Source organism: Lissotriton helveticus, chromosome 6 (genome assembly GCF_964261635.1).
Source record: "Lissotriton helveticus chromosome 6, aLisHel1.1, whole genome shotgun sequence".
Lineage (NCBI taxonomy): Eukaryota > Metazoa > Chordata > Amphibia > Caudata > Salamandridae > Lissotriton > Lissotriton helveticus.
In genome coordinates, this window is record NC_136067.1 from 369,100,744 (window position 1) to 369,126,037 (window position 25,294).

At 54.7% G+C, this 25,294-nt stretch overlaps 1 protein-coding gene across 1 annotated transcript in view; it reads left to right on the forward strand.

The window, feature by feature from the left end:
* NOL10 (nucleolar protein 10) overlaps nt 1–25,294 on the forward strand; it is a 1,044,486-nt gene that overhangs the window by 281,554 nt on the left and 737,638 nt on the right. The window contains exon 8 of the mRNA XM_078647803.1: nt 17,865–17,925. Within this exon, the coding sequence (XP_078503929.1) occupies nt 17,865–17,925 (61 nt within the window). The remainder of the gene's footprint in view (nt 1–17,864; nt 17,926–25,294) is intronic.

Genomic DNA, 25,294 nt, shown 5'->3' on the forward strand with positions numbered 1-25,294 from the left:
CACTACACCACTAGTGACAGCACAGTATATTGCCTTTTTGTACATAACCAACTCGTTTCACTTTAACAGACTTTCTGTAACTTATATTGCACAACTACTCAGCAAGCTACAACTTAAAACAAAAAGCAGTTTCTTATTAATTACATAGGCGAAACCTAATGCATTTACCAAGCTTTTTTAAATTGAAACAAGCGGATGAAATACTAGTGGCAATGGATGGAACTTTCTGAAGTTTCACATCTGCTTTCTGTGGAGTAAAAGAAAAGAAATTCACCCCTCCATATTTTAAGTAGTGTTGCTTGGATGAAGTTAGGTTTCAGAAATGCAAGTCTGACCTTACTGCGTTAATCAGTGCGATATTTTGCAATGCCACTTATTCTCCCTTTGCCTTTTGCAAAGGTAGCAAATTTTAAGTGTTTTCCTACTGCCCACAAGTGTCTTGCAGCATCTCTGGAAAGGGATACTCTGGTATTAATTCAGCTTGTCCTGGAAAATATGGACTTCTTCTCCCTAATGTTACAAAGCTTCATAAATACAATAGAATTCAAAATAAATATAGCTTTACTGAAGGAAATGGAGTGGCAAAGAACAAGTAAGGGCTGTGAGAATCTTTCTACTCCCACTTTCCGGTGCTGGCCCCTCCCTCCCGCTTCTCGGTTCTGGGCCCTCTTTCCCTCCTGCTTCCTGGGTCTGGCCTCTCCCTCCCTCTTCCAGCCCCTCCCTCCCTTCCTCTTCTTGGTTCTGGTCCCTCCCTCTCTCCCGGTGCTGGCCCCCCTCTCCCTCCCACTTCTCGGTGCTGGTCCCTCCCTCCCTCCTGCTTCCCAGTGCTGGTTCCTCCCTCCCTCCTGCTTCCTGGTGCTGGCCCCTCCCTCCCTCTTCCTGGTGCTGGCCCCTTCTCCCCTCCCTCCAGCTTCCTGGTGCTGGCCCATGCTGGCCCCTTCTGACCCCTCCCGTTTCCTGGTGCTGGCCCCTTCTTCCCACCCTCCTCCTTCCTGATGCTGGCCCCTTCCTCCCTCTCCCTTGCTTCCCGGTGCTGGACCCTTTCTCCCTCCAGCCCCCGGTGCTGGCCCCTCCCTTCCGCACCCTGGTGCTGGTCCCTCCCTCCCGCACCCCTGTGCTGGCCCCTATTTCTTTCCCACTCCCCTGTGCTGGCCCCTCTCTCCCTCCCGCTCCCCAGTGCTGGCCCCTCTCTCCCTCCCGCTCCCCAGTGCTGGCCCCTCTTTCCCTCCCGCTCCCCCATGCTGGCCCCTCTCTCCCGAATTCTGGCCCCACTCTCCATCCCTCCCGCTCCACGGTGCTGGCCCCTCCCTTCATTCCTCCCGCTTACCTCCTGGTTGTGGCCGCTCCTCCCACTTCCTGGTTCTGGCCCCTCCCTCCCTCCCACTTCCCAGTGCTGGCACTTCCTTCCCAGTTCTGGCCACTTCCTTTCTCTCACCCCCGGTGCTGTCCCCTCCCTCCAGCTCCTTGATGCTGGTCCCTCGTTCTGCTCCCCGATGCTTGCCTCTACTCCCCGGTGCTGGGCCCTTCCTCCCTCCCCGGTGCTGGGCCCTTCCTCCCTCCCCGGTGCGGGCCCATTCTACCCTTCTCCTCCCCGGTGCTGGCCCCTCTCTCCCCTTGTTTCTGTCCCCTCTCTCCTTCTCCCCGTTGTCGTCCCCTTCTTCCCCTATCTGTTTTTGACCCCTCCCTCTCCGTTTTTGGCCCCTCTCTCTCCGTTTTTGGCCCCTCTCTCTCCGTTTTTGGCCCCTCTCTCCCCATCATAGTTGCTGACACCTCTCTCACAATTCTCATTTCTGGCCCCTTCCTCTCACGCCTTCTTGCTGGCCCCCTCCCTCCTTCCCACTCACTGTTGGCTTGCCAACTCCCCGTTGCTGGCCCCCCTCCTTCTGCTTCCCAAATGGTGTCCCCCTCTCTCCCTCCCACTCCCCGGTGCTGGCCCCCTCCCTCCGGCTCCGCGGTGCTCGCTCGCTCCCTCCGGCTCCCCGGTGCTGGCTCCCTCCCTCCATCCGGCTCCCCGGTGCTGGCCCCCTGCCTCCCGCTCCCTGGTGCTGACCCCCTCCCTCCCGCTCGCTGGTGGTGGCCCCCTCCCTCCCTCCCGCTCGCTCCCCGGTGCTGGCCCCCTACCTCCCTCCCGCCCTCTCCCCGGTGCTGGCCCCCTCCCTCCCGCCCTCTCCCCGGTGCTGGCCCCCTCCCTCCCGCCCTCTCCCCGGTGCTGGCCCCCTCCCTCACGCCCTCTCCCCGGTGCTGGCCCCCTCTCTCACGCCCTCTCCCCGGTGCTGGCCCCCTCCCTCCCTCCCGCTCCCCGGTGCTCGCCCCCTCCCTCCCTCCCTCCCCCCGGTGCTGGCCTGCTCCCCGGTGCTGGCCCCCCTCTCTCCCGCTCCCCCGTGCTAACCCCCTCCCTCCCGCTCCCCGGTGCTGACCCCTCCCTCCCTCTCCCTGGTGATGGCCCCCTCCCTCCCTCCCTCTCCCTGGTGATGGACCCCTCCCTCCCTCCCTCTCCCTGGTGATGGACCCCTCCCTCCATCCCTCTCCCCGGTGATGGACCCCTCCCTCTCCTCGGTGATGGACCCCTCCCACCCGCCCTCTCCCCGGTGATGGACCCCTCCCACCCGCCCTCTCCCCGGTGATGGACCCCTCCCTCCCTCCCACTCGCTGGTCCCCCAGTGCTCGTCCCCTCCCTCCCACTCTCCCGGTGCAGGCCCGCTCCCCCATTGCTGGCCCCCTCCCTCCCACTCGCCCGGTGCAGGCCCGCTCCCCCATTGCTGGCCCCCTCCCTCCCACTCGCCCGGTGCAGGCCCGCTCCCCCATTGCTGGCCCGCTCCCCCAGTGCTGGCCCCCTCCCTCCTGCTCCCCCAGTGCTGGGCCCCTCCCTACCGCTCCCTGGTTCTGGCCCCCTCCCTAGGTTGACCAGATTCGCAAAACAAACAAGCATTTACAATGCAATGGTTTCGCATTTGGAAAAGTTAGAGCTATTGGCATTGTAAATGACAAATTTTGTATTTATGTGTTGGTTTTGAAAACATAAATAAATGGCATTGTCATTTACATTGCCATTAGCTTATTCTCTCGCAAATGTGAGACCTATTGTACCCTACGAACGAGCTCAGCAGACAGTAATTACTACCACACACACATACCCAGAGCCACACACACACACACACACACACCCAGAGCCACACACACACACACACACACACACACACACCCAGAGCCACACACACCCCCAGAGCCACACACACACACCAAGAGCCACACACACACACCCACACACCCAGAGCCACACACACTCACCCACACACCCAGAGCCACACACACACTAAGAGCCACACACACACACTAAGAGCCACACACACCCACACCCAGAGCCACACACACACCCACACACCCAGAGCTACACACACACCCCCAGAGCCACACACACACACCCACACACCCAGAGCCACACACACACTCAGAACCAGACACCCAGAGCCACACACCCAGAGCCACACACACCCACACACCCCCACACACCCAGAGCCACACACACACCCACACACCCAGAGCCACACACACACACACACACACACACACACACCCAGAGCCACACACACACACACACCCAGAGCCACATACACAAAAACGTCCCTAGTTACAGTTTAACCGGCATGTATATGGCTTTGTACTAATGGAATATGTTAATGTAACAACTCACGGTATGATGTTTCATTGGGTTCTCTGCTCGTGATGCATAATTCTGTCCTCAGTAAAGTTACCGGAGCGTTCAAAATACCGCGATCGAAATCTCGCGATATCGTAAAGAACTACAGGATGACGTCATCATTATTCCTCCTGTAGTTCATTCTGCATGCCCTGAATATATTTCATAAACTAGCAGTAATATCGTAGAAATAATGCTTAGCAAACCTCTCCTTCAGCCCTGTCCTCTAGGATGCCTTCAAAGCGCACAGGAGTATAGCCTCCGGGAGTTCGCCGTCCAAACTCTCAGTGAAAATGGCCAATAACAAACGCATCCCTGCAGGAGCGGGGGTCCGTGAAAGCCAAGGCTGGGGGTCGTTACCATAGGTGCAGTTGCAGCACAGCCTCAGGACCATCAGGATCTCCATCTCAGGCTCCCAGGTTCTGGCCCCCTCCCTAGGTTGACCAGATTCGCAAAACAAACAAGCATTTACAATGCAATGGTTTCGCATTTGGAAAAGTTAGAGCTATTGGCATTGTAAATGACACATTTTGTATTTGTGTTGGTTTTGAAAACAGAGAAATAAATGGCATTGTCATTTACATTGCCATTAGGTTATTCTCTCGCAAATGTGAGACCTATTGTACCCTACGGATGAGCTCAGCAGACAGTAATTACTACCACACACACACACCCAGAGCCACACACACACACACACACCCAGAGCCACACACACCCAGAGCCACACACATACACACACACCCAGAGCCACACACACACCCAGAGCCACACACACCCCCCTCGAGCCACACACACACCCCCAGAGCCACACACACACCCCCAGAGCAACACACACACCCCCAGAGCCACACACATACACCCACACACCCAGAGCCGCACACACACACCCACAAACCCAGAGCCACACACACACCCACACACCCAGAGCCACACACACACACACACACACACACACACACACTAAGAGCCACACACACCCACACCCAGAGCCACCCACACACCCAGAGCTACACACCCCCAGAGCCACACACACACACACCCACACACCCAGAGCCACACACACACTCAGAACCACACACCCAGAGCCACACACCCAGAGCCACACACACACCCAGAGCCACACACACACACCCAGAGCCACACACACACACACCCAGAGCCACACACACACCCAGAGCCACACACACACACACACACCCAGAGCCACACACACAAAAACGTCCCTAGTTACAGTTTAACCGGCTTGTATATGGCTTTGTACTAATGGAATATGTTAATGTAACAACTCACGGTATGATGTTTCATTGGGTTCTCTGCTCGTGATGCATAATTCTGTCCTCAGTAAAGTTACCGGAGCGTTCAAAATACCGCGATCGAAATCTCGCGATATCGTAAAGAACTACAGGATGACGTCATCATTATTCCTCCTGTAGTTCATTCTGCATGCCCTGAATATATTTCATAAACTAGCAGTAATATCGTAGAAATAATGCTTAGCAAACCTCTCCTTCAGCCCTGTCCTCTAGGATGCCTTCAAAGCGCACAGGAGTCTAGTCTCCGGGAGGTCGCCGTCCAAACTCTCAGTGAAAATGGCCAATAACAAAGGCATCGCTGCAGGAGCGGGGGTCCGTGAAAGCCAAGGCTGGGGGTCGTTACCATAGGTGCAGTTGCAGCACAGCCTCAGGACCAGCAGGATCTCCATCTCAGGCTCCCTGGGGCGGCCGGGCGCGTGCAGCTCTGTGCGCTCCGTCCATGGCGCACGCCGGGCTATGACCAGCACCGGCACACACTGGAGGGAGGCGGGGCCGCGGGGGGAGGGAGGGAGGGAGCGAGCGAGGGGCCGACGGACGGGCTCACACAGCATCCGAGAGTCTTGACTACATCCCCACATTTTAGACAGTATTACTTATCTCTAGCTGCAAGATTTCACGGGGATAATTACACCGCATGCATTTGTAAATGATACTAGATTTCATGTTAAGCTCTGCTTTTCACGGAATTCATATAGCCAAGTAGGCAACGTAAGCATAGCGTTGTGGCACAAAAGAAACAACGTTTACCATCGGCTGAAGGGTGGGCTGCATAGAAATCCCGTCTTCTTTTCATTTCATCTACAGAAGGAAAACACCTCGGCATTAAACTCCCGACCTAACATCACCCGGCTGCAGCGCCGGAACAGCGGAGGTGCGGGAGACGGACACTGGGTGCAGGAGAGGCCGCGGCTGCACACGAGGATGTTGGGCCTTGACATGGCGGCGGCACATTATGTTTCCCAGCTGTGAGTCGTCCTGAGGAGACGCGGCTCCTGTGTGTTGCCCCCGCTCAGTTGAGGACCGGATATAAGCCAGAGACTGCGGTGCCCCGTGGATTTGCGAATATAGCTGGCAGCTGAGGGCGGTGTTAAAGTTGAACCGGGCTACTGTGGAGTTGGCGCCTGGCGCTGTGACATCGCCGATGGGCATGGCGCAGCTCTGAGGAGGACGGCGCTGCGGAGGCTGTTTCTGCCCGATGCTGCAGAGGGTCAGGTGAGGCTGGTGTGGGCGTAGGAGCCCTTGTAGAGCCATTAGACGACCGTGTCCGGTGGGGCCCCTGCATACTGGCGACAAGACTGGGATTGAGGGCTGAGATACGGCTAGAGGTGCCCCGTGTGACAGCGGGGACGGGCACACGGACAGCGGGAGTCACGAGGGGGGGGGCGAACGGACAGTGGGATACAACCATGCGGGACCAGGACGATCGAACAAATGATGAAAAACGGCCATGTAAAAAAAAAAATAATAAGTACACGCCCACAGTGGACACGTCTTCATGACGTTGCGAAAAGCCTAAAAATCGCCGGAACGCCCACGAATCTGCTCCGGCATTGACGGACAGATCTCTGTTCCAATGGCTAGCCTCCATTTATGGAGCTAGCCAATGGAACAGAGGGGCGGGACAACACACACATACTGTACACATAAGATTTCGCCTGCGCCGAAAAGCTGCGCGGTGCGCAGCTTTCGACAGGCGAAACCTAAAAAGGGGACAGGTCATTGACATAGAAGTAGGACTACGGTTTGCAGTAACCATCAACATAAAAGTAGGACTATTTGACAGCTGTCATAGACATAGAAAAAGGACTACAATGACTGAACCCCTCTCCTTTACGCAGCAGCATTAGTACTTTTTATTACATTTACACTTTTAAGGACTATAGCATATATTTGCCAAAAATCAATAAAACATCACAGGCTAGCAAACGCAAGATTTACTAGCTTTATCAATGCTCGTTTCTATAGCTGCGCTTCAGCACCACGTCAAGTACAACTCACTAATGTTGCTTAGTTGCTCATGACAGAAAAGCATGGGAGGTAAACTGCGGAATGCTAAAGTGCCGAAGGGCAGCCATGGACTAATGTAAGAAAAACCCTTCTCTCCAGGTATTACTACCTTAGAGTCTTAAGGGTCACAAAGGCTGGCCGACCACACAGTCCTCCCACATTTGCGTGGTTACTGCTGGGATGTCATTTTACCTTACTGGGGTATGTATAGTGCACTCTAGCCATTGGTATCATCTCATAGCGCAATAGTGTGAAGACCTGAGCAAAAAGCTTGAGCAGCGCAGCTCACCTCTTCCACAGGTGTTAATACTGCTCCTTTAAGTCCTTTCCAGCTAATGATATGGGAATGTGCAATGTGCAATCTATATGTTCGTTGTATATGAAACAGATAAGCTATTGCCACATATCCACTTTTAGTAAATATGTTTAACCCCTTGCATGCTGGTGACGAACCCCAGCCGTCACGCTCCGCGGTGCTCGTGTGCGGATGACGGCTGGGGTTCGTCACGGCCCCGCCCTGTTCGTTTGTTTACCGCACAGCGGTGGAAACGGGCCAGCATCGAAGGGGTTAAATAATGCAACAATAGGAGACATTTGTTACAATCTGAAAAACATGTTGGAAACAATGAGCAGATTTAATAGCCAAGGCAGGTTTAACCTGAAGCCACTGAATGAAGGCCTCAAATAGCGACTCAGCCTTTTACCTGATCACCAGTGTTCCGTTTCCCAGGATTTCTGTTCTGATCTTAGAACTGGTAGAAATGAATGGTTGGAGCTTGAGAAGGACGTTGGGGACGTCATCACCACATGTGTTATCGGACACTCATCCTAACATTCAGAAATACTTTAAAGTTTCTGTTTCGTGTACTTCTAGGTGGGACATCTGGGGAAGCAGCAAACACACACCCTCTACAGATCACAGAAGTTCAGAAAGTTCATAAACTGGGGTTGCTCGTTAATATCACTATTTCCTCCTCTAGCGAAGATTCAGTTTTGATGATATGCAATGGTTCAAATATGGCTGGCACGATGACGTAGGTGGCGCTGCGTGTAAAAAGAGTAGGGAAATCCAGAGAGAAAATGTCTCTCTTCAAAGGATTTCCTTCCTGCTACAGCGCTCACCCAAGTGACGTCACACGCCGTAAACAGTGCAATGAGAGCATGCGCGTGCATGCTCAATCGGAACAATGAAAAACAGGGACATTTCTGTGTTTAACCTGGACACTGTTTGAAAACAGGGACATTTGGGTAACTAGGAGAAAAGTATCGGGACACGGGGACTCTTCTCCAAAAACGGGGACCTTCCTGGGAAAACGGGGACGTCTGGTCACCCTACCCCTTCCTCCTGCTCCCCAGGTTCTGGCCCCCTCCCTCCTGCTCCCCAGGTTCTGGCCCCCTCTCTCCTGGTGCTGGCCCTCTCCCTCTCACTCCCCCGGTGCAGGCTCCCTCCCTCCCGCTCCCCCATTGCTGGCTCCCTCCCTCCCGCTCCCCCATTGCTGGCCCCCTCCCTCCCGTTCCCCGCCACTCCCCGGTGCAAGCCCCTTCCCTTCCGCTTCCTGTTGCAGGCACACTCCCCCTTGCTGGTCCCTCCCTCCCTGATGCTGGCTCCTCTCTCCCTCCTGCTCCCCCCTGCCTGGCTTTCCCTTCCTCCCACTCTTCTGTTTTTTGTTCCCCAGTCAATCTCAGATCATAATGGATTATAATTGCCCTGTGTATTTTGTTGCGGCACATGTGAAATAGAGCATTCTCATGCCTACAAAATGTTAGGGCCATGTCATTGCTCCTTTTTTATCTTCACTTGCTGATGCTGTGCGGCATAGCTAAGAGGCATTGAGAAAGCTTTCAGGTCCCAGAGGTGAGACCTATTGGGTTTGCTAATGCTTGTTTTTATAATATTAACGCTGTCTGGGCAACGTTTTTACATCATTAACATGTGTTAAATAAGTACAGCAACTGAAAGGTTGCCTGCCTACGTGACAAAGGGACTGCTACTGTGCAGCAACCAACTCTTATGGTATCATTTTTAGTAGCTTTTGGACCAATTAAGCTAGAAAAAATGTTTTTGTTGTTGTTGAAATCTGCAAATTACGCAGGAGATTATGGATCATGTGGCATGTGCTGAAAATCCAGAATTAGGCACGAAATGATGTTTCTACAGAATGTCATCATTCCAGTAGCCTTGGACTTAATAAGTGAACATCCTATTAGCTTTTAAAGTGGCTTCATACTTGAAATTGTATTATGTGCCCATGTACAGCTCACTGTATTTCGTCAGAGCACGTGCCCTCATTGTAAAGACTTATTGAGTCCTATATACACGTTTAAGCAATTTATACATCCAGAAATAAATATTGCCTTTTTTTCACAGACTATCCTCTTACACAAATCCATACTGTGATACTTTACACTAGAATCCAAAGGGCTAGGCTTTCTGTGTGGCCTACTTGTCCAATGGATATCATGAAAACTTGTTGTCTTTGACCCTAGACAATATGTCTTTGGCATATGCTATGCTGCTTGTTATTCTAGATCCCTGTTTTAATGACAGGTAGATTCCTCGTCAGTGAACTGTAATACTATATTAGAACATTATTGTTAGACGGGGACCCTGAGGGTCGGCCGGATACGGAGGGAGAGATCCCCGAGGGGGACCGTCTCCGGTGATCGTACAGACAAGTTGCCTCCCTCCCCACAAACAGGCACCACACCAAGTCGAGTTCAATGCTTTATATAAGGTTCTTAAGGCAAGGATATCAGCGATACAGGATATCTCGGACCCGGGGGTCCTCTCACTTCTAGTCTCTGTAGGGAAAAGGGGTAGCGGGACAGTCTTGGTACCGGATCGGTACAGGTAGTGGTAAGGGGCGAGCTCACAATCCTCGAGCTGGAGGGTCTGTGGATCGGGCCGCGGCAGCGCCAGCAGGCCAAGATGGTAGTCTCACAAGGCAGAGGGCCGCGGCAGCGCCAGCAGGCCAAGTCGATGGTTTCACGAGGCAGAGGGCCGCGGCAGCGCCAGCAGGCCAAGATGGTAGTCTCACAAGGCAGAGGGCCGCGGCAGCGCCAGCAGGCCAAGTCGATGGTTTCACGAGGCAGAGGGCCGCGGCAGCGCCAGCAGGCCAAGATGGTTTCACGAGGCAGAGGGCCGCGGCAGCGCCAGCAGGCCAAGATGGTTTCACTAGGCAGAGGGCCGCGGCAGCGCCAGCAGGCCAAGACGATGGTTTCACGAGGCAGAGGGCCGCGGCAGCGCCAGCAGGCCAAGATGGGTTTACGAGGCAGAGGGCCGCGGCAGCGCCAGCAGGCCAGTCACGGATGAGTTCTTCTCGGGTCTCTCGACTCCAGGATACAACTGCCTTCCTGGTCTGGCACTGCCCCAGTTATAGGTCTGGTCCCCTTTGATGTCCGGACCCTCGCGCCTGGTGGCCGGGAGGTCCGGGATGAGGGAGTCCAGACACCCAGCAGGGGGGTGGAGCCAGCGCCCAGGGCGGCCGGGGGTGATCGACACCTGGCGGAGGGGAGCCGTTGACGATTCCTTCTCCCATTGATTTGCCAAGTGGTCACTCTGCCTCCTGGGGGGAGGTTGGTGCCCCGATGTCGGGGCCGGCCGGGCCCAGGGTTAGGGTCGGGTTGAGGCCACGCGGCCTCGTGCTGCAGTGCCCCAAGATGGCGGCCGGTTCGATGTCGTGGTGTGGATGGTGACCCGGGCCAGCTGGGTCCGGGGCTGGTGTCTTGTAGTGGAGGGATTGCAGGGTACTTCGGGTGGTCGTTTAGGGACTCTGGCTGGGGATGCAGGGAGAGCCAGGGTCCAGGTCCTACTGCGGGGAGGGGGGGCAGCCCGACCATGCGGCCTGTCCAACATGCGTCCCCCCCAGCTGAAGGCGGGGAGAGTCAGCCATCTTCCTGGGGACTCTCCTCGCTGAGGCGGAAAAAGCGTGACAGGCCGTCGGCGTTGGCGTGGTCCTGGCCTGGACGATGTTCCACCGTGAAGTCCATCCCCTGCAGGGAGATGGACCAGCGCAACAGCTTCGGGTTTTCCCCCCGCATTTGCATCAGCCATTGCAGGGGTCGGTGGTCTGTTTGCACCCGGAAGTGGGTGCCGAAGAGGTATGGCCGGAGCTTCTTGAGTGCCCAGACTACGGCGAAGGCTTCTCTCTCAATGGTGCTCCAGCGCTGTTCTCGGGGCAAGAGGCGTCTGCTGATGAAGACCACCGGATGGTCGACCCCTTCGGCGTTGAGTTGGGAGAGGACGGCCCCCACACCATGATCGGAGGCGTCCGTCTGCACAATGAATTCCCGGCTGTAGTCGGGAGCCTGGAGCACGGGGGCCGTGCACATGTCGGTCTTTAGTTTCTCGAAGGCCGATTGGCAGTCCAGGGTCCAGTTGACGGTTTTGGGGCCCTTTTTGGAGGTGAGCTCTGTGAGGGGCCCCACGATGCTGCCATAGTCCTTCACGAACCGCCGGTAGTATCCGGTGAGCCCCAGGAAGGCCCGGACCTCCGTTTGGGTCGTAGGGGGTTGCCAGGCCTGGATGGCAGCAATCTTGAGTTGGAGAGGAGCCACTAGCCCGCTTCCCACTTGGTGTCCCAGGTAGGTCACGGACCCTTGGCCAACCTGGCACTTGCTGGCCTTGATGGTGAGCCCGGCTTGCTGGAGGGCGTGTAGAACCTCCCGCAGGTGGCGGAGGTGGTCGGTCCACTGGTGGCTGTACACAGCAATGTCGTCCAGGTAGGCGGCGCTGAAGTCTTCCAGGCCCGCCAGTACCTGGTTTACCAGCCGTTGGAACGTGGCCGGGGCGTTTTTCATGCCGAAGGGCATGACTTTAAAGTGGTAGTGCCCGTCTGGGGTAGAGAAGGCGGATCGTTCTTGGGCCCGAGGGGTGAGGCCGATCTGCCAGTTGCCCGCTGTTAGGTCGAAGATGCTCAGGTAGCGGGCGGCCCCCATCCGGTCAATTAGCTCGTCGGCCCGGGGGATGGGATGAGCGTCGGTCCGGGTAACTGCATTCAGCCCCCGATAGTCCACGCAGAACCGGAGCTCAGGGGCAACGCCCGGGGCGGCCGCCTTGGGAACCAGGACGACTGGGCTTGCCCAGGGGCTGTCTGAGGGTTCGATCACTCCCAGGGTCAGCATTTTGGACACCTCGGTCTGGATGCAGGCTCGTACCCGGTCTGGTACGCGGTATGCCCGGTGTCGGATAGGAGGGCTGTCCCCGGTGTCCACATCGTGGAGGCACCAGGGGGTGACTCCGGGGGTGAGGGAGAACAGGGAGGCGAACCGCCTCAGGAGCGTTTGGCAGTCTTGGCGTTGCTCCGGGGACAGGGCCTCGGAGAGCTGGACCCCTTCCACTGAGCCATCCTGCTCGAAGGCCCTCAGTAAGTCCGGCAGGGGTTCGGAGTCTTCTTCTGTCCCATTATCGGTAGCCATCAGGAGGCTGAGCTCGGATCGCACAAAATGGGGTTTTAGCCTGTTGGCATGGAGGACCCGTAGGGGGTTCCGGGCAGTTTCCATGTCGATTAAATAGGTGACGGGCCCTTTGCGTTCGATTACCTTGAAGGGCCCGGACCATCGGTCTTGGAGTGCACAGGGTTCAACCGGGGACATCACCCAGACCTGTTGTCCCGGTTCGAACTCAATGGAGGACGCGTGCTGATCGTACCACCTCTTCATGTCCTCCTGACTGGCCTCGAGATTGGCTTTGGCGGTGTCTCGGAACTGCCGGGTCTGGTTGCGGAGAGCCAGGAGGTACCTGTAGATGTCCGGGGGAGTTTTCTGGGGAGGCTGCTCCCAACCTTCCTTGACTAGGCTGAGGGGGCCCCGGACGGGGTGCCCGTACAGGAGTTCAAATGGGCTGAAGCCGAGGGACTTCTGCGGGACCTCCCGATAGGCAAACAGGAGGCAGGGAAGTAGCACGTCCCACTGGCGTCGAAGGGGTTCTTCTAGGCCCATAATCATCCCCTTGAGGGTGCGGTTGAACCTCTCGACCAGTCCGTTTCCCTGCGGGTGATAGGGGGTCGTGAATTTGTAGGTAACCCCGCATTGTTGCCAAAGAGACTTCATATATCTGGAGATAAAGTTCGTGCCCCTGTCACTGACGACCTCCCGGGGGAACCCCACCCGGGAGAAGATCCCCATCAGGGCCCGGCCCACCACGGGGGCCGTCACCGTCCGAAGAGGGATGGCCTCGGGATAGCGAGTGGCGTGGTCTACGAGGACCAGGATGAACCGGTGTCCTTGGGCTGTTCGAGGGTCGAGGGGCCCCACAATGTCTATTCCCACTCGTTCAAACGGGGTGGTGACGACAGGAAAGGGTTGCAATGGTGCTTTGATTTTTCGGCCACTTTTTCCGCTGGCCTGGCAGGTGGGGCAGGCCTTGCAGTGGTTGGTGACATCCTTTCGCATGTGGGGCCAGAAAAAATGGGTCACCAGGCGGTCGTAGGTTTTATCCTGCCCCAGGTGTCCGGCAAGGGGGACATCGTGGGCTAAGTTCAGGAGGAAGTCTCGGAAGCGAAGGGGCACCACCAGCACCCGACTGGCCCCTAGTTCCGCCACTTTCTGCTCGCTGTAGAGCAGGTCTTGGTCCCAGTAGATCCAGTGGGCCCCCGAGGTATCCCCGGTGCTCTGGGCCAGGGCTTGCTGCCGGAGTCCTTCGAGAGAGGGACAGGTTTTCTGTTCGGCCCGGAATTGTTCCTGCGTGGGGCCTCCCTCCTGCCGCCATTGTGCCAGGTCAGGGACGTCCCGAAGCTGGTCGGATCCTTCTTCGGTTTGGGTCAATGGACTGGCTCCTGGGGCGGCCTCCTCTGGGATGAGCGCGGGAGGAGGTTCTGGCCACTCGGGCTCTTCTGGGCTGGGGACCGCGCGGGCGGTCATGGACCGGGTCGTGACGCAGACCCATTCGGGGAGGCCAAGCATCCCCAGGTGCTCCCTCCGTTCGACAGCTGCCCATGGAGAGCTTTCAAGGTCGTTTCCTAGGAGGCAGTCCACGGGGGCATCATCGCGGACAGTTACTTTTAACATCCCTGTTACTCCTCCCCACTCGAAGGGGACGCAGGCCATGTGGCATAGGCTTTCGGAGTTGTCGGCTGATCGGACAGGGCAAAGAATGTTCGGCAAGATTTGGTCGGGAGTGACGAGGTGGCGTCGGACCGCCGTTACACTGGCCCCGGTGTCGCGGAGGGCTTCCGCCCGGCGGCCATTAATGTTGACCCATTGACCGTACTTCTGGGTGTTGGCGGGAAGGGGGGCCCGCGGAATCATGTCTCTCTCCCCTAAGCAGACCAGTGCCATGGCGGCGGGCGCCCATTCAGAGGGATCGGTCTCGTACTCTTCTTGGTCTTCCGGGATTAGTTCTTCCCCTAGGGCCGCCGCTGCAACTTGGCGGGGGGTAGTGTTCGGATTCTTTGGGCAGTTGGGATCACTGGCGTAGTGGCCGGGTCGCTGGCACCTGTGGCACGTAATGTTGGCCCGGAAACCGGCCCGGACGGCAGGGCTTCCTCGGCCAACCGGGGTCGAGGGGTTTCTGGGGGGTGACGAGGGGCCGGGGTCTCTCCCCCGACCCTGACTCCCTCCTCCCCCTCGGGGGCGATACGGTCTGGATAATTCGCTGGGTGCGTTCCGGCCAACTCGGGTGCTTTCCCACCGGTCGGCTTCGACGGCGAGTTGTCGAGGGTCGGTTAGCTTACTGTCCAGGAGGTGTTGCCGGAGCTCCACGAAGCAGTTGTTCGACAGGTGTTCCCATACGATAAGGTCAAAGAGTTGTTCGTATGTGGTTACTTTGTTGCCCTTGATCCACCCCTCGAAGGCTCGGCTAAAAAAGTTCACGTACTCCACCCAAGTTGTACCCGGAATCCGTTTGCAGTCGCGGAACCGTTGGCGGTACATCTCAGGTGTGAGCCCGTATCGAGTGAGGAGGGCGGCCTTCATGTGGTCGTAGGAGGTCATCAGCTGGTCCGGGAGTTGCAGCAGGGCGTCCCGCCCTTCGTTGACAAACCTCCCCCATAATCCGGCTCCCCAATCGCTTCGGGGAATCCGGTGGGAGGTCATTGCCACCTCATAGGCTTTAAACCACTGCTGTATATCATCGTTCTTGTGGTATTCCCGGATGACCTCTTTGGGGATGTGAACCTTGGGTTCGGTCGAAGCAGACGGGGTCGGTCGTTCGGGGAGCCCGAGGTCTTTATTCTGTTTCTGGATCTCCAGTGCTTTGAGATCGCGCTCATGTTCGTACTCTAGTTTCTTTTCCTCTAGCTCTCTCTGTCTTTGCTTGTCTTCTCGCTCTTCCTTGAGCCGTAAGTGTTCCAGGGTTATTTTTTGTTCGGCCAGCTTGAGTTCTCCATCCAAGCGAAGTCGGGCTAGTTCTAATTCGTGGAGTCTGGTTTTTTCTCTTTCTCGGATCTCTTCCAGGGAGAGACCCGCTCTTTCTTTAGTTGGTGCGGGGCTCGTTTCGGTCGTTTGTGTTCGGGGTACGGCCGTACCCGTTTCCGCCCAGGCTTCTAGGGCTCGTTTGAAGTCTTCCTTCGTACTCAGACCCGTGGTTGGGAGACCAAGTTCCATGCAATATTGCTTCAGTTCTCGGTGGTTGTAGTCTTCCAATTTTTCCATCTGGAATTTCTCCGTTGTTCCGCTCTCTGTTGTCATGGTTGTCGTGTGTCGTGGGTCGGGTGACTTTCTGTACGATTATGCGTAGGTTCGGATCCCGTCGCTGGCCACCAATGTTAGACGGGGACCCTGAGGGTCGGCCGGATACGGAGGGAGAGATCCCCGAGGGGGACCGTCTCCGGTGATCGTACAGACAAGTTGCCTCCCTCCCCACAAACAGGCACCACACCAAGTCGAGTTCAATGCTTTATATAAGGTTCTTAAGGCAAGGATATCAGCGATACAGGATATCTCGGACCCGGGGGTCCTCTCACTTCTAGTCTCTGTAGGGAAAAGGGGTAGCGGGACAGTCTTGGTACCGGATCGGTACAGGTAGTGGTAAGGGGCGAGCTCACAATCCTCGAGCTGGAGGGTCTGTGGATCGGGCCGCGGCAGCGCCAGCAGGCCTAGATGGTAGTCTCACAAGGCAGAGGGCCGCGGCAGCGCCAGCAGGCCAAGTCGATGGTTTCACGAGGCAGAGGGCCGCGGCAGCGCCAGCAGGCCAAGATGGTAGTCTCACAAGGCAGAGGGCCGCGGCAGCGCCAGCAGGCCAAGTCGATGGTTTCACGAGGCAGAGGGCCGCGGCAGCGCCAGCAGGCCAAGATGGTTTCACGAGGCAGAGGGCCGCGGCAGCGCCAGCAGGCCAAGATGGTTTCACTAGGCAGAGGGCCGCGGCAGCGCCAGCAGGCCAAGACGATGGTTTCACGAGGCAGAGGGCCGCGGCAGCGCCAGCAGGCCAAGATGGGTTTACGAGGCAGAGGGCCGCGGCAGCGCCAGCAGGCCAGTCACGGATGAGTTCTTCTCGGGTCTCTCGACTCCAGGATACAACTGCCTTCCTGGTCTGGCACTGCCCCAGTTATAGGTCTGGTCCCCTTTGATGTCCGGACCCTCGCGCCTGGTGGCCGGGAGGTCCGGGATGAGGGAGTCCAGACACCCAGCAGGGGGGTGGAGCCAGCGCCCAGGGCGGCCGGGGGTGATCGACACCTGGCGGAGGGGAGCCGTTGACGATTCCTTCTCCCATTGATTTGCCAAGTGGTCACTCTGCCTCCTGGGGGGAGGTTGGTGCCCCGATGTCGGGGCCGGCCGGGCCCAGGGTTAGGGTCGGGTTGAGGCCACGCGGCCTCGTGCTGCAGTGCCCCAAGATGGCGGCCGGTTCGATGTCGTGGTGTGGATGGTGACCCGGGCCAGCTGGGTCCGGGGCTGGTGTCTTGTAGTGGAGGGATTGCAGGGTACTTCGGGTGGTCGTTTAGGGACTCTGGCTGGGGATGCAGGGAGAGCCAGGGTCCAGGTCCTACTGCGGGGAGGGGGGGCAGCCCGACCATGCGGCCTGTCCAACAATTATGATGTTGGAAGCTCCTTTTTCAGACAACTGAGTGGCAGAATGCCAATAATGGCTTGTATAATCCTTATGCTTGAACATTCCACTCAGTTTCATCATGTAATTTAGAACATTCTTCATCCAGCTAGTGCAACATTCTAACGTTGTAGCCTTCTGTTTTAGGCCATTCTGGTCTTAAAGCCCCACTTCCTCACTGTAGATCCTTGTCAGTAGCTTTGGCCTGTAATTTAGGAAGAGCTATTTAACACTTCGTGTAGCCCTCTGCAGTGTGATATAATTTTGAATACTCATACTGCATTTACAAACCTTATTACCAGGGCTAACTACTGTTGTTAACTGGCATTTAAAGTTGATTGGCTGGAAATAGAGACACAGTTGGTATTTCCTTGTTTACTATGTTGAGTTTTATTAAAACGATAGATGCTAATAGTCCTATTGTCGACATGTTGTCAGATATTACCAGCTTTTAGTTGCTTTTCCCTGCATAACAATCCCTCAACTTTAGCTCTGAACCATAATTGTGTGGTGTGCAATTAACAGTTGTTAAAACCACTGTTAATAGCATAAGCAAAGGACAATAACACTCAGATATTACAAGGCAGATTGTTTTTTCAATTTTTCCTTGTGTTCATTTGAATCTATCAATGGACATAAAGTCAATATATTGTTTGGTGTATGTGAGATGCCCCGGTGAAGTAAGATCTAGTAAATGAGTTTTGATGACTGCGTTAATAGAGTAATGAAATTAATTTTACCACAAGCTCTTTGTGAAATTATGTGGCATAATTAGCGTTTAGCACATTAATTCTGCTGTTTTATTAACCTGGAGATATTCTGCAGTGACATAACCAATAAAATGTGAACTTCTGTTCTTATACAGGGAGAACAACTGTTGTGATGTAAATCGAGTTCACCACCTTTTCGCAACGGGGACAGCTGAGGTATTTTTTCTGTTATTGTAATTGATGCTGACAGGATAGCACCAAACACATACTGTTTAACGTATTACAACATCTGGGTTGAAGTATCTAACGTGATATTAGACCTATTGTTGGAAATAAAATATGGAGCTCCTTCACAAAACCTTCTTTAGCAAACGTAAGGTCTCTGTAAACTGCACACATTTCAAAAGGTGTGTGAGCTTTTATTTCTATGTTTTTGGCATATTTATTTAGCAATTATAAATGCTTCCATGTGTTCACCTCTTTAATACGTTTTAAAAATAATCTGTTAACCCATTGACCAGTAGATATCAGTTAATATTTCACTGGGGTTACTCTTGCCCTTACCACTTTGTGCTCCCCTGAGAGGAGAAAGGTAGAGTTGCCCAGGTTGCAAACAGATTAAATCCACACAAAGCAAGAGATGTCGCTGTTCATTCCTGGAGGGAAGGATGACCTTTTGACTTGACCGGCCAACCTCTCTTCATATTCATCCTCTCCTAAGCCCTTTTTTAGGTCGAGCCTAGTGCAGCGCACATGCGCTGCTCCATGGGAGGCTTCTTGTGAGCACTCCAAACTTCCCCAAAACTTCTCCGTGTGGGTGTGACTCCGCCCACACATTTGATTGGCCCTTGCGTGTGACATGCACCCGCTAAAGGCATGTCCCATCTCTTCTTGAAATGTTCACTCCCACGGCGTTTGGGTCTCGGAAGCGAGCAGAGGCGTGCAGGGGGCCAGCTGCACTCCTCCCTCGTGGATCAGGTTACTAATTAAACACAGCACAGTCGCTTTCACTTTCGCAGCTACGCTTGTTGTTTTGTGTGGGCTTGTTTTTTAAGGGGGTGTGGGAGGAGTAGATGGTAGCTGCCATAAATAGAAATGTCAATTTCCTTGTGGTGCACTGTGGTCGCCTGGGCCCCTGTAAACAGAAGCCTCTCCAGATGCCGCGGCTCCCTTTTCTAAAGCTTCCTGGGTGCGTTTCATAAGAGATTTGAGGCACACTGGGCCTTGATGTAGTTCAGTTAATATGGCTATATTGTTTAGAAACATATTTCATTTTTAACTTAAAAAAAACTCTTCTCAATGTAACGAGTTCTACAACTTTACATTTCCACAGAACCAGCCCGCGATTTACCTCTGAGCTTCCCTTGGGAAATCATTTAATTTCACACCTGCTGCCGGCTTTATTTTGTTTCTCGGCCTGTTTGGTGCCTTGAGTAAACACTGGGTGCGAGAGGCTTGCAAGCGAGGTTAGCAGGCTGTGTATTGACAATAGGACGCCAGAGCGTGGCCTTGGCAGGCCGGTGCCAAGATCTGCGGTAAATACATTACGCAGCACAGGCGGATTACCGATAGTGCTTGTTTAGCAGTTTGCAAGGGCAGTAGCAGTATGGATTTTCGAATTAGGAAGGAAGGTACTGTTCTTTCTTTTTGCTGGAACAGTTAGTTGATGGTAGACTGAAAATCGACATCAGAACAGATTGTTGACTGTTTTGAAAGTGTTTGTTAATGAGTAGATACACAAATATTTTATTTTCGAGTCCATATACGACTACAATCCCTCTTTCAGGAATGCAGCCGCACAACAATACAATGGGAAATTAGCAAAGAACAACGTAGCAATTTCTTTTGTTGTCCTTCATTTTGGCTGTATTCAGAATAATTACTTTTTACAAGTTAAGAGTTTGTAATCTGTGTCCATTTTAAGCTCGTTTTTAGTTTTTCAGAAGGTCCACATTCTGCCCTTTTAATGCTACCATTGTTTAAGTCTGGCACTTTTGAAGTGATCGTGTGTAAAAGACGGATGCTGGTGCGCTGTCTGGGGCTGTTTTTTTGTTCATTCGAGGCACATATAAGCTGCTTCACTTGTCCTTTGCCAGGCACAAACTCTGTGTTCCATCGTTCCATCACTCAAGTATTCCATTTATTTGCGTGTACCGAGTGTAATCCAATGGCTGCGCTGCCACCTCTGGCGAAGAAGAGGTGAATCTCTAGGTCCATCACCTTGCAACAGTCCATGGAGAAGATGGTGTAAAAATATGTACTCTGGATTCAATATTAATGACCCTCTGTTTGAGGGTTTTATCTTTTCTATTGTAATGTATATATTGTGTTAACATTAAGGGGCTATTTGTTAAAAAAAATGTGCGTTGATGTGCTTGTGCACTATTAGTTCATTTATTTATTGCCAGCCTGCGATATATGAATGTTGTTTCACACTCTTAAAGATTGATATTTTTCCTTACTGCCCCGTAAATAGCTACTTGGCTCTTGAGTTGAGGGTGGCTTTGAACTTCAGCCGAATCGCATGTGGACCGGACTGTTGCCCATTAAGGCCTCTACAGGCAACTGCCTTACAGTGGCAACAAAAATTGCCACAAAATGGCACCAGACTGCATCACATTTTATATAAAGCAACTTATTTTTTGATAGAAGATAGCCGCCTGCTTTTTTGAAATTGTTCGTATCGCAGCTGCTTCTGAAACCGCCAAGCACAAAATGTCCATAGCTTTAGGCATGCCTTTTTGTACCCGAATTTTAAAATGAGGTGTGCATTTAATGTACGATTGATTGCATTCTTTGGAGATGATAAACAGCTACACTGGGAAAGGTATTATGTCCACACATATGCTGTTGATCAGAAGCACTGGGCTCAGTGAACAAGCAGTTGAAGTGGGCACTGTACGCTGTGCTGGCATTCTAGCCAGAACCCTGGCGTTGAACCAGTAGCTGAACATTTCTAAGCCAGCTCAAAGTTCAATGCATGGCATTATTGAAGCTGCTGAAACTGGTTGCTGCCAGAGAAGTTCCTTTCTGACATCTCAAATAGACTGCTGTTCTTAAGCCAGTGTTATCTTCTTTTGCTTTAGGCCATGGTTGCACTTTTAGAACATGTTTAACTCTGGTATTGCCTTCAGGGTGTTGGCGACTAGCATCATGTAGTATTGGGCCCACGTTCATGTAAATGTAATGTCTTTTGACGCTTATGTGCTCCTTGTAGGGAAAAGCCTCTGATCACTGAAACTCACCCGTCCAATGTTTTGGCATATGTTAACTATACCACGGAAAGGTATCTGACCTCCCTTCTGTGGCCCGTCCATCCACATCCCCCATTTTCCATTGATTTGTTTAAGTTCCGACACTTGAAAGCAGCAGCACTTGAATGTTTGCTGAGTTGCTACAATTGCAGGCCTCTATATAATAGTTGTAGCAGTTGGAGGGATTTGCTTCCACCAGAATTGCTGCCTACATTTCTCCAAAACAAACCAGTTTGCTGCCACTTATAAAGTCCCAAAGGTGAGACCTATTGACTATGCCAATGCTTGTTTTTTTTTTTTTTACTTGCACTGTTTGTAAAGTGGAAAGGTTTAACCTGTACCTGAACTTAACTGGGTGAGACTTGAACATATGCTCCTTTAGATTTCAAACATTTTTATTGAGGATCAAACATTTCATTTTCACAAGCTCTGTCAGACTGAACCTCTTTAAGACAAACACCCCCCTAGAGTATATATATATATTATGAACAATCTGGTTCACAGGACTCGACCTCCAGAAGATCCCCAGGACTGTTTGGCAATTAAAATTGTGAGGGAGGGACAAGGGGAACCAATCACACTGCATTACTCAAGTGATAGCACATTAGCAAAATCCCGGTAGATCCCAGCCTCAAAGAGATTAACAATGGACCTGTCTCATGCATGTCTAGAGTATGACAACACAGTGCTCCGGAAGTGCCCATTCATTTCCAGGCAACATTTAAACAAACTAGTGATTTTTTTTGAGTCCTTTGATACAACTGCTACTGCTGCCTCAATCCAGGAGTGCTTCTGTCAGGAGTGACCTGTCTCAGGACACCCCCGCGCCGCACGGCCACCAGCTGCTGCGTGTGCTCCTCGACCCACTGCTGCTCGCAGAGCCTGCCTCTCTGACCCCGACCCTCTGCCTCGCTGATCCTGGCCCTCAAAGTATCAGCGTGCACTATCTCTCTTTTTCCCATTTGTGCCGTTTAACTCCAGTTCTTTCCCATCTGTGCTGTTTTAATCTTTTTTTTCCATCTTGTTATCCGCATCTGCATTTTTTGTTCCCCCAGTGCTGTGTTGTATTATCACTGCCCGCCCCGCTCCCCGCCGCCGTGCTCGCGGCCACGCCCCTTTTTCCTTCTGTGCCCTCCCCGCTCCCGCCTCCCAGCTGCTCCTCCCTCCCTCCCACTTCGCCATAAATGGCGACCGCGCGGACGCGCAGCGGTCACGCGCAGCGGGAGCGCCGATTGTGCGCCGAAGGCGCGCCAAAGGTAAGCCCGTCTGCGCCCGTCCGCCCCTGGACCGCGCCCAGCGCCAGGACCCCTGGACCCCACCGACGCAAGACGACCCGATATACCTACGACGCCGCCGCCCTCAACGCACTCAATGCCGGCCGGAACCCCGCCTGCTGCCGGGCCACCCCGAAACGCTTCCACGGACCCTTCACCTGCTCTACCTGCAAGTTCACCTGCCTCCGAACTTGCACCGCGCCCGCCAAGCCGAACCCCAGCAACCACCTCAAGTGCATCCTGCTCAACACCCGCTCCGTCCACAGACACGCCGTCGAACTTTGGAACCTGCTCAACACCACATCACCAGACGTCGCGTTCCTCACGGAAACATGGATGAACGCCTCCTCAGCCCCCGACATTGCCATCGCCATCTCGGATGTATACAAGATCATCAGGAGGGACCGCGTCAACCAGACCGGAGGAGGCATCGCCATCGTCCACAAGAACACCATCCACATCACGAGCGAAGCCGACGACACCTTCACCGCCACCGAACACCTCCACTTCCAGATTCACACCGACCCAAAGACGACCCTCAGAGGCACCCTCATCTACAGACCCCCGGGACCACGCACACAATTCAGCGAAGACATCACGGACTTCATCAGCCCTCACGCCCTCCCCTCCGCCGACTACATCCTCCTAGGGGACCTCAACTTCCACCTGGAGAACATCAAGGACTGCAACACCGCCGACCTGCTGGACAACCTCGCCAACCTCGGACTCAAGCAACTGGTCAACACCCCCACCCACTACGCCGGCCACACGCTTGACCCCATCTTCTCAGCCAGCAAGCACATCGCCTTCAGCCACTCCACCGGACTTCACTGGACCGACCACAGCTGCGTCCACTTCAGCTTCAGAAAAACCACTACCCACCACCACCCGCAACAGGTCCCTCACAGAAGTTGGAGCAAGATCACCGCCGACCAGCTCACCACCTCCCTCAGCCGGAACCCACCTGCCAGCACTCCAGACCCCAACGAAGCAGCCCGCAACTTCACACAGTGGTTGACCGCCTGCGCCGACGACCTCGCACCACTGAAGAACCCTCCCAGCAAACCCAGAAGCAAGAAGGCCCCCTGGTTCACCGACGAACTCAAGGACTCCAAGAAGACCTGCCGCACCCTCAAGAAAGCCTGGCTCTTCGACCGGACCACTGACAACATGACCGCCCTCAAACACGCGACCCGCAAGCACCACCAGCTCATCCGCACCACCAAGAAGAAATCACTGAAGGATCGACTGGACAACAACGCCCACGACAGCAAGGAACTCCTCAGCATCGTCAAGGAGTTCTCCAACCCCAGCACCGGCAACAACGACATCACTCCGTCACAAGATCTCTGCGACTCCCTCGCCTCTTTTTTCCACCGCAAGATTGCCGACATCCACAACAGCTTCGGCGCACCTCCCTCGCACCCAACCGCTGAACCAACGCACCCCACCGCCACCCTCTGCAACTGGACCACAGTGACCACCGAAGCCACAGCCCGCACGATGAACACCATCCACTCCGGATCTCCGACTGACCCCTGCCCCCACCACGTCTTCAACAAGGCCAACTCCACCATCGCACCCCAACTCCGAGACGTCATCAACACCTCCTTCTACACCGCCACCTTCCCGGAGAACTGGAAGAATGCCGAACTCAGCGCCCTGCTGAAGAAACCCACAGCGGACCCCACCGACCTCAAAAACCTCCGCCCCATCTCGCTCCTCCCTTTTCCTGCCAAAGTCATTGAGAAGATCGCCAACAGACAGCTTGCCGCCTTCCTCGAGACGAATGGATCCCTCGACCCCTCGCAGTCTGGCTTCAGAGCCAACCACAGCACCGAGACCGCCCTCATCGCAGCCACCGACGACATCCGAGCCCTGCTCGACAACGGGGAAACAGCGGCACTCATCCTCCTGGACCTCTCTGCCGCGTTTGACACGGTCTGCCACCGCACCCTAGTCCAACGCCTCAGCAACACCGGCATCCAAGAGAAAGCACTGAAGTGGATCATCTCGTTCCTCGCTGGAAGAACACAAAGAGTCCACCTCCCGCCGTTTCGTTCCGAGGCCACCGAAGTCATCTGCGGCGTCCCGCAAGGATCATCACTCAGCCCCACCCTCTTCAACGTCTACATGAGACCTCTCGCAGCCATCGCACGCCAACACAACCTCAACATCATCTCCTACGCCGACGACACCCAGCTGATCCTCTCCCTCACCAGAGACCCCGACACCGCCAGAGCCAGCCTCCACGAAGGGATGAAAAATGTCGCCGAGTGGATGAAGAACAGCCGCTTGAAACTGAACTCAGACAAGACGGAAGTCCTCATCCTTGGACCATCACCCTCCGCCTGGGACGACTCCTGGTGGCCCCCAGCCCTGGGCACCGCCCCCAAGCCGACATACCACGCACGCAACCTGGGCTTCATCCTGGACTCCTCCCTCTCAATGACCAGACAAGTCAACGCCGTCTCCTCCTCATGCTTTCACACCCTTCGCATGCTCCGCAAGATCTTCCGATGGATCCCGATCGAAACCAGGAAGACGGTCACCCAAGCCCTCGTCACCAGCCGGATGGACTACGGAAACACCCTCTACGCCGGAACCACAGCCAAGCTACAGAAAAGACTACAACGCATCCAGAACGCCTCCGCCCGACTCATCCTGAACATCCCTCGACGCAGCCACATCTCCGGCCACCTGAGGAACTTGCACTGGCTCCCCGTCAACAAGAGGATCACGTTCAGGCTCCTCACCCACGCACACAAGTCTCTCCACGACCTGGGCCCCAAGTACCTCAACGACCGCCTGACCTTCCACACGCCCACCCGCCAGCTACGGTCCACCAGCCTCGCCCTCGCCGCCGTACCACGCATCCGAAGAGCCACCGCCGGAGGCAGATCCTTCTCCTACCTGGCGGCCAAGACATGGAACTCCCTCCCCATCCACCTTCGGATGACCCAGGACCACCTCGCCTTCAGGAGACAACTCAAGACCTGGCTGTTCGAGCAGTAGCGGCCCCCTTCCCCCAAGCGCCTTGAGACCCTTCCGGGTGAG